Genomic DNA, 16,870 nt, shown 5'->3' with positions numbered 1-16,870 from the left:
GCCCTGTCTCCCAGAAAGACCTGATTGGAGGAAAAGGGACCACGTGATGACTCCTCCTCCGGGACTGCAGCTCCGCTCTAGGAAGATATGCCTCTATGCCCGGAAGAGGCGGGGCCGAAGCTAAGAGCGACAGCCGGACGACAGGAAGGCGAAAACGAAGGCGGCCTTCCATAGGGAGCCAATGGGAAGAGGAGGAGGAGCCATGGGTTGACGCACCGCTCTAGGAATATTCCTATCCGTGGCCGGAAGAGGCGGGGACAAGGCTTCTGTTTCCCAGAAGGAGCCGAGTAGAAGAGACGGAGGCGCGTGTCGGCTCCTCCCCTCCTCGGGCCTTGCCTTCTCCTGAGGCTCCTTTTTCTGTGGAGAGAGAGAAGGCGGTGAGGCCCCTTTGCTTCTCCCGCGCCGATGCGCCTTCGGGCCCAGGAGGGAAGAGAAGAGGCGAGGGAGGCCCCGGCGGAGGGGAAGGGCACCGAGGAACAGAAGCGTAGAGTTGGAAGAGGCCCCCAGGGCCGCCCAGTCCAGGGCCAGGAAGAGCCCCCTCCTCTTCCTTGGCAGCCTTGGGGTTGTTCCCCCTCGACATTAGGAGGAACCTCCTGACAGCGGAAGACACTCCTTCCTCGGAGGTCTTTAAGCAGAGGCTGGAGGCCTTCTCTCACAGGGAGAGCTTTGATCGGGAGTTCCTGCATGGCAGGAGGGGGCTGGGCTGGGTGCCCTTGGGTCTCCTCCAACTCTGGGATGCTATATGCATTTCTTCCTGAGGTAAAATGTTCCCTCCTTGCTGCAGACGGAGACGCAATAAGACCCTGGAGGAGGAAGGGGACTACCTCAAAGGCCACCCAGTCCAACTCCTTGCCATGCAGGACCTCAAAGCCAGAGCATCCCCTGCAGATGCCATCCAGCCTCTGCTTCAAGCCCTCCAAAGAAGGAGACTCTCAAAGAGCCCTTACCCTCAGGAATCTCTTCCTAATATTGGGAGCAGTCTCTCTTCCCATAGATTGAACCCACTGCTCTGGGCCCTGTTCTTCGGAGCAGCAGAAAACAAGCTTCTCCATCCTCAGTGCAGTGGGCCCTTGGTATCCACTGAGCTTGGTTTTAGGACCCACCATGGATAACAAAATCTGTGGATGCTCAAGGGCAGAGCACAATGGTGTCCCTTATATAGCATGGCAAAATCAAGGTTTGCTATTTGGGGATTATATATTTTTAAAATGCACTCATCCCTCCACATTTGCAGCTTTTGCTTTTACACATTTGATTATTAGCGGATTTTATTACTATGTCTTCTCTAGGAAAATCTAGGCCCTCCAGTCTAGTCAACTTTAACCAAAAGTCACACTGAAGGACCTAGCAATTGCGAGAGAGGACACACCATCAGGCCTTTGTAGCTCCTGCAGCGCAGTTCTGTGGTCAGTGTCTGGCAGATGATGACCACTGAGTTGCCCTGGAGGAGCTAGAGATTCCTAGAGAGGGGTTCTCTCAGGTAAAAACGTAATGCTTTTGTTATTTGTGCCCCTAACCCCAGCAAATGTTGACAGAAGAGGGTATTTTCAAGCTGTAGATGCTTGAATCAGTGGGTTAAAAAATCCATGGATACAGAGGGCCAACTGTATGGCATCATTTCAGATATTTAAACAGGGCTGTTAAAATACCTCTTCACCTTCTCTTCTCCGGGCTAAACATACCCAGCTCCCTAAGTCTCTCCTCATAAGGCATGGTTTCCAGATTCTTCACCATTTTGGTCACCCTCCTCTTTTCTGGCCTCACAGTAAGCCCCTGAAGCAGTCTGAGACTTAAGATGGTGCTTTGTTACATTTTTGAGGGTGAGGACCTGAACCAGGACTAATCTTCACCTGTTGATTTAGCCACTAAGCCACCCCACCTCAGCTGGCTCTCTGCTTCAGAAGCTTATAAACTCATGCCAGAGATGGTGCTACCTTCTGTGGTTGCCAGAGTGAAGGCTGGGGTGGAAGTCTGTACCTTTAACAGTTGTGTAGGAGGGGGAATTTCAGAATATGTTGCTTGTTGTGCATACAAGGAACAAGCAGCATCTGCTGAAATTCCCTTTCTGCCAACCCTAGGCAGAATGAAGCAATTGCCTCAGGTGCTTGATGCTGGGAAGAAGTAGTGATAGTTTCTCTGCTACTCATTCGTTTTGATGGAGGACAGAGCTGGATAAACCACAAAGGTTATTCTAGGAAACAGAATGCTATCTTGTCCTTTGCTCAGGCCACCTGGGCTGGTCTTGTAGGCATTGCTAAGCTACAGTCAGCCTTCTACATTTGCAGCTTTGACTTTTACAGCTTTGATTATTTGTGGTTTTGATTAATATGTCCTCTAGGAATCTCTAGGTCCTGTAGCGCAACTCTGCCAGAAGTTGACCGTAGAGTTGTGCTGGAAAACATAGAGGTTCCTAGAGAAAACACTTCTCTAGGCATTTGTAGGTCCTCCAGCATGATTCTGTGATCACGCTTTGGCAGGAGTTGACCATAGAGTTCCACTGGATGACCTGGAGATTCCTAGAGAGATGTTCTCAGGTAAAAGGAATAGTGTTTTATTATTATTATTTGCAGTTGTTCTAAGTTTGTGGGGGTCCTTCCTCCCCTAACCCTAGTGAATGTGGAGGGACCACTGTGTTACAAAGAAATGTTGTTTCTGCCTAAAGATAAACAGTTGAATAGGTGTACTAAAGAGGGCCAGCATGGGATAATGGCTTGAGCATTGCACTGTGATTCTGGAGGCAAGGGTTTGAATCCCAGCTTGGCCAGGGAGGCCTACTGGCTGACCTTAGATAAATCACGCTCTCTCAGCCTCAGAGGATGGCAATGGCAAACCATCTTTGAAGAAACTTGCCAGGAAAACCCAATGACTAGGATTGCTTTAGGGTCGCCATGAGTCAAAAACCACTTGAAGGCACACACCACAAACAACAAGGTCTACTAAAAGAGAGGAGGGTGGTGGGAAGGATGCCTGCAGAAAAACAAAATGGTTAGGGACAGAGTGTTTAGGAGGACACTGCATTGCAGGATAGTCTTGGTTTGTGGCTAAAAAGGAAAGGAAATCATTCACTCCCAAGCTGTCTTTAGTTTCTTTCTGAAGTAAATGTTATGGTCTTCACAGAGAAAGGAACCACTTTCCAGCCTGAATTTGATTATAAAACTTCTTGCCTCTAGAGGAGTGATTCCCAAACTTTGGTCCTCCAGGTTTCTTGGACTTCAATTCCCAGAAGCCCCAGCCAGCTTGGCCAACGGTCAGGAATTGTGGGAACCAAAGTCCAAAACATCTAGAGGCTGAAAGTTTGGGAACCACTGGAAGGTCTTCACAGAACAGCTAATTCACAGGAAAACATGTTTTCTTTATAGGCTTTGGTGTCCCCGGTGATTTTTCCTGTGACACTATGGCAGAAGAAGCACATATTCCTTTGGCCATGTTGGGAACTGCTTGGGAGAAAAAAATAAAAATGGAAAATCCAGATTCAGTCTGCTATGAGTTAGGAGAAGACCCTCATCCTATTCAGGCTGAGTGCAAAGGAGAGTACTTGGGAAGAACCATGGAGAAGAGCCTGGGGAAGGAGGCTCTCAGTTCCGATATCTTGTACCAGCACTTCAAGCAGTTTGACTACCAGGAGGCTTTGGGACCCCGAGAGGTGTGCAGCCGGCTCCACCATCTCTGCCATCAGTGGCTGAAGGAAGAGGAAAGCACCTCAGCTCAGGTCTTGGACCTGCTGGTTTTGGAGCAGTTTCTTACCATCCTTCCCCCAGAGATAGAGACCTGGGTGAAAGAATGTGGAGCAGAGACCACTTGTCAAGCAGTGGCCTTGGCAGAAGGTTTCCTCATGAGTCAGGCAGAGGAGAAGAAGCAGCAGGTAAAAGTGTTTCCTCCTGATGATTTCAATGGGTCGGGGATATTTGTAAGGATACTGAAAATTCTTGAACAAACTGATGTTTAAGTCGAACAAAAAGGAGAGATGTGATAAGTCAGTAGGCGATGCTGGGAACAAGGATTCAGTCCTGAAAAAAAAGTTTTCAACTTGAGTATATTCCTGGACTCAACCCTGAGGCTGGGTTTTCAAGTTTCTGTGGCGACTGGGAGTGGTTTTGCATTGTAGAGTTCCACTTGTGCCTGTTCCTGGAGTTTACTGATCTGACCATGGTGACGTGTGCCTTAATGTCAACTTGTAGAGGTTGCTGTACCATACTATACTTGGGGCTTCTTTGGCGAATGTGCCAAAACCTCAACTACTTCAGCTGTAGCTAGATTGCTAACTGGGGTTGGTTAAAGTGAACCCATGACTCCTTCATTATTATTATTATTATTATTATTATTATTATTATTAACCTTTATTTATGAAGCGCTGTAGGTCTACTGGTCATTGGTCTGATTCCAGACACAGTTTGTAGTGCTATTGATACCTTAATTATTTTTTGTATTTTTTATTATCTCTTGTGGTGATTGCATTCACTGCTGTAAGCAGTAAATGCAATCTGGGAAGTCCCCTTTCCAGGGAAAAGATGGGATATAAATATTATGGTGGTGGTGTAAAATATGTAGAACTCCCCAGCGTCTGTCTTCTTTGAAAATCATGCAGAGTATGAAATTGGATGCTTCAACTCATTTTCTGAGTCTCCTCTTTCTTTTCCTTGCTGCTGTTTCCCATGCAGAATATGACTGTGGAAGATATGGCTGCGGAGGAGAAGTGTCCTTCTACATCCACTCAGACATTGCACCCCAGTTGTATCATGCAGGATGGCGAGTTCGCCTCAATGAGTAAGGGCTAACAGGGGACTTTACTGTGTGGCCCCTTCCCCTTGAGCATGCTTGAAATATCTGGGCTGTATGAATTGCAGTGCTTTAATTGTTTTATGCATCCTAACTGCTTTGAGATTACATGTTTATAAAGGAGAACAGATGAATGGAAAGGTTCCTTCTGTGGAGTGGTATCCTGGCTACCAGACAGGCCCAGAGTCTACTCACAGGTCTTGCCACCACCCAGTGCAGGAAAGATCCAGGAACCTAGACTGTATCACCAAATACCAGACCCAGACAAGGCTCACTTTTCTCTGCCTCCTTCATACAGTGAAGCACACGATGGATATTGTTCCCTTATGTTGGTTTCAACTAGCAGCTGCTTTGATAGTTGATCCTGGTTAAATGTTAGGTGTAAATGTGTGCAGCCAGCAGGGACCTGCAACAAAATGAGGCCATCTGTGGAAGCTTCCAGCCGCTCAATTCCCCTCCTCTTTGTTTCCCCATATCACCTGCTGTTTCCTCAGAAAAGCCAGTCAGCATTCCTTTCCCACTGACCAATTCTAGTCCTCAGTATGGTCAGGGTGTGTGTGTGTGTGTCCATTTCAGACCAGAGTAGCTGATAAAGACGGCTCTCATTTTCCTTCCTGATGAAATTTAAAAATACCTTCTCTGTGTGAACAAAAGATTTTTCGCTGCCTCTTTTTGTACATGTATGTTTCCTTCCTGAACTTCCTCCTGCAGTGAGTCCATTCAATTTCCTTCTGACCCACATTTTGGTGTTTTTCCTTCATTTTTTCTTTGGCCATCTAGTACTCCCTGGAACACTTGTTTGCTGGCTTGACATGCATTTATTAAGATATTTTTCTACCTCTCTAGCCTCAGAGTAGCTTGATTTTCTTTTTATGTTCCAGATATATGTGTGTTTATGTCTGTGAGTTACAGATTTCCCCATTTGTATGTGAATACTGAAAGACTGGAATTAGAAATAAAGTTAGCACCTTTTTGTCTTTTCTGTTTCTCACAGAAATTGAATTAACAGCACGACCTACCTGTTCAAGCACATTTCTTAATTATGATGGACTCAGAACAGCTTCTGCAAGACTGAGTCAGGTAGGGGGAAGGATCCGTGTTGGGTTAGGAAGGCATCAGGCTGTGTGCCCATGTCCCCTGCATCTCCCTATCCAAATAAATAAATAAAACTTTTATTTATATCCTGCTTTTCTGTGACAAGACAATCAAAGCGGCTTACAGCACGTTAAAATCCACATTTACTAATTTATGTCCCAAATTCCCCCCCTTAAAACAGGATTAAACAAGTTACAATTAAAACATCTATTAAAAACACAATAAAAAATACAGTGAGGACAGAGCGGTGGGCTGATACATGATGTGGGGGAAATCATTCTGTGGCCGGGCACTTTTATTCAGGAAAGGCCTGGTGGAAGAGATCTGTCTTGACAGCTTTTTTAAAGCTAAGCTGGCAATTTGACGGATCTCGTCTGGCAGACAGTTCCATAGTTCTGTCCTCACAGAATCTCACTCTTTTCCTTTGCTTCTGCCAGACTTGCCTGGTAAAGGCTTGCGAATGCTGCTGTGTAAATTATTTTGGGGAAACTACAAACAACCTTGTCCTCTTTTCTGATTTGGTTTGGCTCACAGATAACATGTCTGTCTCCAGGTGACCTTTGAAGATGTGGCTGTGTATTTCACAGATGAGGAGTGGGCCATGCTAGACCTGAGCCAAAGGGCTCTTCATAATGAAGTGATGGAGGAGACTTTGGGCATTGTGATCTCCTTGGGTAAGTCTCCCTCTTACTTAGGGCTAATCAGATCTGCTGTAAAATAAAGTCAGTACTCTCTTTTTGTCTTACTTTAGTAAAGCAGGCTAAGTCATCGTCTCGTATACTGGCTTACCTCTGATCTCTCTTCCCTGGAAGGCTTTCACAGGCAGACCTTGGCCAAGGCTGCATTGGATGATGTGGAGCTCAAATGAAGCACTGCAGAATATTTGGGTCTCCACTAGAGGTGTCCACCTCACCCTGCTTTGCTTTCTCTAACTGCTGTTGTGTCTCTGTCCAGCCATTGTTCAAAATGAAAGATTGAGTTGTTTCAGAGCAAGTGAGAAGGTAAAAGCAGAGGCTTCTCCCTCTTTAGGGAGCAGCCATATTTTTCTGGTTCACTTCCATGGAGTAACTAAAGGTACAATGTTAAGAGCAGTGCACTGTGGGTTTTTGGGGGGTGGGCAGGCGAGCTTTTCTAGGCACCAGTTCTCTGTAGGACTATGCAGGCTGGAGACTTTAAAAATGGAAAATTAACCAAAATGGCTCCCATTAAAAATAAGGTAGAAGATGAAGCTGATTTTGCAGCAAAAATGATTATTTCTTTATTAAAAAGACAGAAAAAGATGACAGCAGAAACCAACAGAACAACCAGTGCAAGTGAAAAAAGTGGAGAGAACAGTATGGAAGCTAAAACTCTTCTATTCAATTCAAAGGAGGACTAGGGGGTATAGCTAAGGGGCTCACACACTAAAACACACATGGATTTTCTCACACTCCAGTGTTGAGATGATAACTGGAGATTGGGCAGCAGAAGGTAGGTTTCTCTCTGTGAGTCTCTATTTTATGTTTTCCTAACTTGGTGGTTGGTCTCCTAAGAGTGAAGGGAAATACCTCTAGGTGGGACAAAACATGAGCTCATGCAAGATTAAAAAAAAAACAACTCAAACCCCTTTTTGCAAAAGGACAGAGGTAAAGTGCCCTTCAGGTTCCAATAATGGCTCTTAAGTGGTCTGAGTAAGATCAAACAATGGGGTTGTGTATACAGGACAAAATTCCAATCAAATATTCAGTCTTTGAAATCCAGATGCGTTTGCCAGCCTCTCTAAAGGCAGGTCAATACCTCACCATAGGGAGTGTCCCAGTCTGAGCCAGTTTGACAGGGTCTCCATTCAGTGGAAATAGACAAGACAGTTAAGCATTGATTGCTCTCAGTCAGTGAAATGATTTCCTTATCAGTAAAGGCGGGAAGTGGGGAGGAATTCTAGTTTGTAGTTTACAGTAAGACTAGGTTTTTTCCAAGCTGGACAAAGAGTCCAGGCCACAGCCCTAACTTTGCCCAGTATGAATTCTTCAGACTCTGGCAACAGACAGCTTTCTTGCCTTATTCATCAAATTCTAATATTCTTATCTATTGAGCATACCTCATTCCAACAAAATGGTAGAGAATTGTAGAGGGAAGGGAAGGAATTAGAAATAGTACCTACTATTACTTACCCAGTCCTCAAAAAGGAGAAAGCAGAGACCCGATGTGGAGGCTGCAGATAGTTAGTATGAATGGATGTTGTGTTATGTTGGGCAATGAACCACAAAATTATTCTTCCCTGGTTAAACTGCTGGTTATGACCTTTAAAGCTTATGCCGCATGGGCCTAAACCAGTAGTCCCCAAATTTTTTCAGGCTACTGCCCCCTTTTATTTTGGGTGGCAGCCACAGTACACACACACACCGCAGCACATATTTTTTGATATTAAGTCTACTATTCTACTGTGGCCAGTCTACTGGCCACATGACCATGGAATCGCCTCTGACAATACTGGCGCCCCCTGCTTAGTAACAGGGATGAGCACTGCTGCCTACAATTGGACACAACTAGACAATCTTATCAAGGGAAAACCTTGACCTTTTGTACTCCAAATTCAAAACAACCAATCTTGGTTGCTGCTCCATTTGCACCCAGTCACCTTGGGAGCAGTAACCAAACAGCTGGGTGAGCAGCAACCAAGAAACTTCTTGCTTGTACCAGCCTTGAAGCTAAAGCCAGTGCAGGCAAGAGGCTTCTTGGCTGCTGTTTAACTGGCTGCTCAGTTGCTGCTCCCTTTGTACCCCGTCATCCTTAGAGCAGCTGCCTGAGCAGCAACTGAGAAACCTCTTGCCTTGCAGCAAAGGCCAGTGCAGATAAGAGGCTTCTTGGTTGCTGCTCAGGCAGCTGATCAGTTGCTCCTCCCAAGGTGACCAGGTGCAAGGGAGAAACTTCTACCCAGAGAGGATAGCAGATTATGTATGTGTAGGGGTTTACAGAGGACACATGCTCTGGACTGGAAACTGGTGTGGGCAGGAAAGGGAGAGATTTTAACTACAGGAGCCACTCCAAGGCACAAAGGACTCTTTCTAAGAATCGAGCAGAGATACTCCTTCCCCAGCGATAGTACTTCCCCACACAGCTTCAATTAAAAAGATTGTATGTACAGCGCTGTGTAAATTTACAGCGCTTCATAAATAAAGGTTAATAATAATAATAAGTGTCTACCCTCTCACAAAATATGGTTTCCTCTGCTACTTCTTCTCTCAGATTGTCAGATGAAAGGAAGCAGGAGCAGCAGTGCAACTCCAACCTGCTAGCCAAGTCCTAGCAAAACTCACAAAACTTAAGCAAGGTCCCAAATTTCAAAGCTCCTTTTTGCCACCACATGTGTTCTAGCTCTTTGCTCCAGTTTGTCCCAAAATATTGCCACTCTGAGCCACAGAAGCAATGCTCTGTGCCAGCCTCACATAAGTTTTCCAGTTGCCACTACTAGCAAAAGACACTACCAGTAAGAGAGTGAACTCGCATGGGCAGGCAAAGAGCAAGAAACACCACCACACTAAATGATCAGTGAGGCTGTTTGGTGGTTTTCTGGGGACCTTGAAAGGAGGTTTAATGTAATCTTCATCCCCTTTAGGCTCCTGGTCCTAAAGACTGTTGGTTCCCCTTGTCTTTCCTGCATACCAATACTTTGACTAAAGGCTCCCTTGCCACCCCCTTTTTCCTCACTGCCCCCCTGGATCCTTCCACTTTCTCCAGGGGAACGTACCACCCACTTTGGGAATCACTGGTCAAGACTATTGAAGATTGTTTCTCCCCATATTAGTCAGCCTGAGTTTGAAGATCTTTGGAGAAGGACTTTGTATTGATCATACCACTTTTATAGGTACAGTCAGTGAGAACAAAGGTAAGAATCTTCTCAGTGGCTGCTCCTAGGCTGTGGAACTCCCTCCTATGGGAGGTCCAGTTAGCCCTGGTTTCTTTTCACCAGCAGATGAAGATCTTTTTAGTTAGGCAAGCTTTTGGCTGATTTTAATTATATGACGAAACAGTATTTAAAGTGGTGTGCTCTATTTTTGTTTTATATGGTTTTGTTTATGTTTTGAATATTTGGGGGGGGGGGTAAGCTGCCTTAGGTCGTTTAGCAAGAGAAAGGCAGGAAATTAATTAAATACACCATTTGCTGAACAAAACTGATTCTGCATAAATGTTCACAGTAACATCCTGAAAAATCTGCTGCTAGCTCCTAAAGACCTTGGCAGGAGATTGCAAAGAAGACCAGTTGTTGTCATTATTATTGTTGGACTGAAGTAATATTTAACACAGTAACATCTGGTTTGGTATTTGTTTTTTGTTGTTTTTTTGGCTGACCTCTGTGATTCGTTTTTCACACATGAGTAAGGATGCCATTAGCTTTAGACTTGTTATAGTACATATACATTCTTGCTATTTGGTAATGAGCATTGTACCACAGCTAAAAAAGCACATTGATCTGTCAGCCATCAGTATTTGTTCTGTATGTGGCAGAGTCACTTCCTTTCCTGCAACAGCTTGCTCAAGATCAGAAACAGTAGCAAGTATATTTATATACCACTTATCAGTGAACTAGCACCCCCTAAGATGTTTACAATGTGTAATACCATTAGAAACAAACCAGACATTGCCAGCCTACAGGCTTACAATGGAAAAGATTATTAGAGAAAGGAAATTGGAATGTTGTATGTAACAGGAGGGAGAAACACTAGTTCATAAGATTCCAAAATCCTTAGTGCAACTGACTGAAGGAAGAAGTTGAGGGAGGGCCTCAGCAAAGATGGTTAGTAGAGTCAGTGGAAAAACTGCAATGTCCCATCTCCCTCTCCAAGACTTGAGACTAATGCTGAGTGGTGAGAAATGACTTTCATACTTAGTCTTCTATTTATCCTTTGGGTTCTGACCTGTCTTTCTGTCCTTTCCAGCTGGTGATGGGCAACTAAACGAGAACAAAGGAGAATCATGCAAGCTGTTGTCTGAAAGAGTGGCATATAAACAGATGGAAGAGAACGGAAGAAGTGCTGACACTCAAGGAAACAGGGGCAAAGCACCAGCTTCTCAAGGTGGGGAGAGCTATGGAATCTCCGTTGAAGAAATCCCACAAAATGGAAAGGAGTGTATTTATCTTCCATCTGGGAAAAGCGTTAGTTGTAAAACAAGCCTTAATCGTCATGCAAGAACCCACGAAGGGGAGATGTCAGTCAAAGGTGAGGATGGCGGAGAGATCTTCAGTGTTTGGAAAGGTCTGATTTCCCATCAGACAACACAGATGAGCCAAGTACTCTTCAAATGCTTGGAGTGTGGAAAGAGTTTCAGTGAGAAGACTCAACTCACTTGGCATCAAGCAACTCACACAGGGGAGAAACCATTTCAGTGCTTGGAGTGTGGAAAATGCTTCAGTCAGAAATCAATCCTCACTCGTCATCAAGCAGTTCATACAGGGGAGAAACCATTTAAATGTCTGGAGTGTGGAAAAAGCTTCGGTCAGAAGGCCGATCTCACTCGTCATCAAGCAGTTCACACAGGGGTGAAACCTTATAAATGTCTGGAGTGCGGAAAAAGCTTCAGTCAGAAGGCAGACCTCACTTGTCATCAAAGAATTCATACTGGAGAGAAACCATTTAAATGTTTGGAGTGTGGAAAAAGCTTCTGTCAGAAGGCAAACCTTATTGGTCATCAAGCAACTCACACAGGGGAGAAACTGTTCAAATGCTTGGAGTGTGGAAAATGCTTTAGTCGAAAAACAAACCTCACTTGTCATCAAGCCATCCACACAGGGGAGAAACCGTTTCAGTGCCTGGAATGCGGGAAGAGCTTCAGTCAGAAGACAAACCTCATTGGTCATCAAGCAACTCACACCGGGGAGAAACTATTCAAATGCTTGGAGTGTGGAAAAAGCTTCAGTCGGAAGACGCATCTCACCTGCCATCAGAGAACCCATACAGGAGAGAAACCATTTGAATGCCTGGAGTGTGGCAGGTGCTTCAGTCAGAAGTCACTTCTCGTTCATCATGAGGCAACTCACACAGGGGAGAAACCATTTGAATGCTTGGAGTGTGGGAAACGTTTCAGTCAGAGGACAAAACTTAATTATCATCAAAAAATGCATGCAGGAGACAAACCATTTACATGCTCAGAGTGTGGAAAGAGATTTGGTCAGAAGTCACTCCTCGTTCGCCATCAAGCAGTGCACACAGGGGAAAAACCATTTAAGTGCTTGGAGTGTGGAAAGAGCTTCAGTCAGAAGATAGATCTCACTCGTCATCAAATAATTCATACAGGGGAGAAACCGTTTAAGTGCTCTGAGTGTGGAAAGAGCTTTAGTTGGAGGAAAAGCCTCACAGCTCATCAGGCAGCAGCAAACCATTGGGATGTCTCAGAAGTGCGAATAGTTACAGTTGGAGATGATGACTCCATATTTGATACAAAAGAATTCATAGATGTGAATGTGGAAAATACTTCAATCATTACTCACATCTTATGACACACAAATTCACACATAGTAGAAACTAAATCTCCTTTTGTCAATGAGAGAACAGAACAAAGAGGAAACAGCGCACTGAGTGTCAGACTACTATAGTAGCAAACTCCTTTTTTGACAGTTAAGAACCCAGATAGGAATAAAGGTGTTTAAGTACATGTAATGAGTAATGAACTTCAGTGAGAGGTAAATCTTAACTTAAAGAATATAGATGGGGATTGACCTGACAAATGCTTGGAGTGTGGAAAGTCTAATTGGAACTTCAGGGAAACTGCTATTTAAATGCTTTGGGTGTAGAAACAGCTATTTTAGGAGAGACTGCCATATATACCATTAAATGATGCACAGTAGTTGGGTGTGATATTGAAAGGAATGCCTTTTAAAACTTTACCACATATCTAAGAGTTCATGTGAATGCTTAGATTTCAAACTCAGTTTTAATATGAAATAAAGCTTACCAAGTTCAGCCATGGAAATCTACTGGATGATCTTGGGCAAGTCACCTCCAAGTAAATCTTGCCAAGAAAATCCTGTAATAGAGTTACCCAAGTTAGAAATGACTTAAAAGCATATCACAACATAAAGTTAACATATACTTTAAAATAATTTTTGTTCAGGTTATTGGACTTGTTTGCAAGGTTACAATCAAATTATTAATCCACTTCTCTGCTAACAATATAAGACATCCTTTGTGAGAATGTCAAGTAAAGAGTAGCTGAATCTGCTAAATGATACAGAATCATGAATTTGGATATGTAAAGAAGTAATTAATCTGTTAAAGAAAAGGTACACAAAGAAGTGTCGGTCTCAATGATTTCTGGGTGATAGATATAAAAAAACTAAGCAGTGTGGGATGGTTGATACCTTATTAACTGAGTTTGAGGCCATCTCTAAAAGTCAAGGATTGGTTTGTTTGTGTGATGAAGTCTTGTAAAATGAAATGTTTTATATACAACTGTAATAATTTAAAGATTTGTCCTTTTTGTCCTTCAATAAGTAAAAACCCTATAGTTCATTATCAGTTCATTGTAAGTATCTAATCCATGATACATTTTGTGTAACATATACATCTCACACTATAGAAGTACTTATGTATTCTTTGCCTACATTTAAGTAGTTGAGTTTGATTTATTTTTTTTAACAGTGTGAGTATATTTGATCTTGCCCAACCTGATTGATGTATATTTCAGCTTCTTTTGGATCAGAAAAGGGTGTTGAGAGAAAAGAACTGGTACTATAGAAAGGTACATAAATCTTGCTAAGTCTTTTCCCAGCATTCTCTGAAGAAAATATGTACTTGGGCCATTGTGAGTTTTTTGCGCTCTACAAATGGAGTCTGACAAGAATAGCCTTCTGTATCAATGCATGAGTTCCAGCCACTTTGGAATGCTTTGTACCATCTTTTTCCCTAACAAAATAATGATGTGTCCAAAGACCTTTTGTGTAATGATTTCGAAGCCATATACCACCAATGCCACCTGTCCATAATGTACAGCCTTTGAATCTTGCGAGGACATTTATTTGACTATTTATACCTTGCTCTTCAGCCACAAAGGCTCTCAGATCCCATGTCTCATGGGGAGCAAGCAGGATTGGAGAAGTGTCTGGGTATGCCTCCATTATTGTTGTATACCTTCAGGTCATTTCTGACTTATCCCGGCCCAAAACTGAGCCTATTACTGGGTTGTCTTGGCAAAATTTGTTTAGAGGGGGATTGTCTTGGTCTTTCTCTGAGAGAGCGTGACTTGCCTAAGATCACACAGTGGGTTTCTTCAGCCCAGCAAGGATTTGAACCCTGGTCTCCAGTGTCCTAGTCGCAACATCAGTATACTACACTGTCCTCATATGCACTCTCAGCAATGCAGTAATCCTTTTATGATGCTTACCAATCCTACCTGCTCCCAAAGAGGCATGGAATTGGGCCTGTGGGTGGGGGGCTTGAGAGGCTGTACAGATTCTTGGTGTATGTGTGTGCGCTTTGGACACTACAGAAGGAGGTAGTAAAAACAAAACAAAAAAGCTTCCTTTATATACCGCTTCATACTGAACGAACAGTGTCTAAGCGGTTTACAACTGTAAGCTAACTTCTGCAGCACTTGGAGCATATTTAATTATGAAGGGGGAAATGATGTGTGCATATGGTGCAAGAAATGCAAGGACCAAAGAAGAAAGATTTGGCAGATTTGGAGAGTGCTGTTCAGTTTAATGGTCTACAACTCATGGCATGGATTGTAAGCCAATCTTGGGAAAGTTCCTTTTTCTAGACTACAACTCCCAAAGACCCATGATAGCATAGCTACTGGATTTCTTGGCACTATAGTCCACTAAAGGAGATCACCCAAGTTATGGATGCCAAAGAGACCTCTGCCATCACCTTCTAGAATTATAAGTGGTTTACTTTAGGCCCCTCTCTTGGCTGAGGGTCTGGTGCTGAAGGCAAGGTGTCACTTGCTTCCTCATCTTTCCCAGTCGTTTTCTGATTCTCCCAATCACTAGCTTGAACTTTTTATTGAATTTTATAAACCATACAAAGTGAAGAAACATGTAGAGCCAAATGGAAAGAGCTATACAGTCATTGAACATTAAATCATAACAGTAAGGAAGAATAAAAAGGGGGGGACACAAATATGTGCACACTGTTCTTTTTTAAGATAGATTTGTATTGATCAGTCCAGTTCAGAGAAAGTCCATATTGGCTGTAACAATGTCTATAAACTCTGTGTATGAAATCAGAATGAGCTGATCCAAAATTTCTCTTAATTGTTCTGTAGGTTTGTGTACAGATGTCTTTATTAGCAAAGATAATAAATCTTAATAAAATTGCTGTCATTGTCTCCTGTTTGTTTCTTCATTTTCTTCACATTCATGTTTCACGTAAGGTCAGGTTCCAGACTCTGTAACCACCACTGAAAGAATAGGCCAGCTCCTTGACTCCACAGAGAGCAGATCAAGAGACCTAAGACTCATAATGAGTTCAAGCTTAAAAGAGAAGTAAATAATAATCAAAAGGGTGTAATGTTTGGACCAAAAGGAAAAACAAGGCAGCAGATCCACTGCATGGAAGACATCGGGGCATCACTAAAGGGGTGCACAAGGTACAGATTGCAACCAGTGATACTCAGTGGGGCATGACACCTGGTCAGGTAATAATGCTGCTGCTGCTGCTGCTGCCACCACCTACTAGCAGACTCTTCAGGGCCAGGTGGGGTTACTGGCCAGCTGGGAAAAGGAGTTGGTGGCAGCAACAGGTGCCCTGGTGGTGGCGCAATGGGTAAATGCCTGTACTGCAGCACTCACCTGATGTAGTGAGGGAAGCAGCCTAAATAGGTGAAGAAATTATACAGGAACCACTTTAATGAATGCAGAGCTCCAGAATTAGATACAGTGAATTCAAGAGCACTAAAGGAATGTACAGATGTAATATCAGAAACTTTAAGAATTCTTGGACAATAATGGACATAAGCAAATCTTGTCTCCAAACGAAGAGGGGAAGACAGCTCAGGCAAGTAGCAGCCCATTAGCTTGACAGTGATACCAGGGAAGTTTTTAGAAAAGAGCATTAATCAATTTGTGACCACATAGAAAAGAATACTTTGTTTAGTAAGAACCTACACCAGTTCCTCAAAAACAAGTCATGTCAGACTGATCTTACATCTATTTTGATAGCATTACAAGTTTGGTAGATCAGGAGAAGGTTGTGTGTCCAATGTATCTTGATTTCACGAAGGCTTTTGATAAGGTCCCCCATGATAGTCTTGCAGAAAAGTTGGTAATGCGTGGACTACATCAATCTACTTGAAGTGATGGTCCTTAGCCTGGTGCCTGTCCCCAGTAAGTTTCCAGGAAATTAAAAAAAATGTATCCAATGGGGCACATATTTAGTGCTGCTCCCATACACTGGGAGAAAATAATTTCCTGTCCCTACATCTGAAAGCCTGAGAAGCACCAGGCAACATGATGCTACTGTTAGATCTGTAAACTGGTTTATGGTCCAAGCCCAAAGACTGCTTGCCAATGGTTCCTGGACACCAACATGTAATCTTGGAGAGAAGTGGGGTGACAGGGTTCTGTCTCTGCCTTGATTTTGTTCAACATCTTTTATACATGATAACAGAGTAGAGAGCCTGCTAGTCAAACGAATGAGGAGAGCCAGAGTATTATAGTGGTTTGAGCATTGGATTGCAATTCTGGAGACCAGGGTTGGGATCCCAGCTTGGCTATGAAAACCCACTGGGTGACCTTGGGCAAATAACACGGTCTCAGCCTCAGAAGATGGCAATGGCAACCCCCCCCCCCGAAGAAACCTGCCAAGAAAACCTTATGAACAAGTTCACCTTAGAATAATCATAAATCGGAAATGACTTGAAAGCATATTAACAACAGCAGCAGCAGCTAACATTTCAGAAAACAAAATCAGTGAGTGAATTTTTTTTAGTGAGTGATTTTTTTTAAAACTCTGGGAGAGTGTGTTTGTTTCTGAGGGGGTGGAGCTTCTGTGAGTCACTGGGGGGTGGAGCTAGCAGAGTA

The 16,870-nt window shown here is 43.5% G+C and overlaps 1 protein-coding gene across 4 annotated transcripts; it reads left to right on the top strand.

The window, feature by feature from the left end:
• The first annotated feature begins 272 nt into the window (after window positions 1-272).
• LOC149320622 (uncharacterized) lies at window positions 273-15,167 on the top strand. 4 transcript variants are annotated; one of them, XM_089503626.1, is made up of 6 exons: window positions 273-377; window positions 3,360-3,862; window positions 4,659-4,764; window positions 5,771-5,856; window positions 6,425-6,545; window positions 10,788-15,167. In XM_089503626.1, exons 2-6 carry the CDS (start codon window positions 3,395-3,397, stop codon window positions 12,344-12,346), a joined length of 2,340 nt encoding a protein of 779 aa, XP_089359752.1. In that variant the 5' UTR covers window positions 273-377; window positions 3,360-3,394; the 3' UTR covers window positions 12,347-15,167. The 4 variants fall into 4 exon arrangements, with proteins under 4 accessions (XP_089359752.1, XP_089359776.1, XP_089359768.1 ...); XM_089503642.1 differs by lacking the exon at window positions 273-377 and adding an exon at window positions 739-759; XM_089503634.1 differs by lacking the exon at window positions 273-377 and adding an exon at window positions 1,160-1,480.
• The last annotated feature ends 1,703 nt before the right edge of the window (window positions 15,168-16,870 follow it).

Source organism: Sceloporus occidentalis, unplaced genomic scaffold (assembly GCF_023333645.1).
Source record: "Sceloporus occidentalis isolate IW3139 unplaced genomic scaffold, rSceOcc1.0.p SCAF_1, whole genome shotgun sequence".
NCBI lineage: Eukaryota > Metazoa > Chordata > Lepidosauria > Squamata > Phrynosomatidae > Sceloporus > Sceloporus occidentalis.
This window is presented reverse-complemented; position numbering and strand designations above follow the sequence as displayed.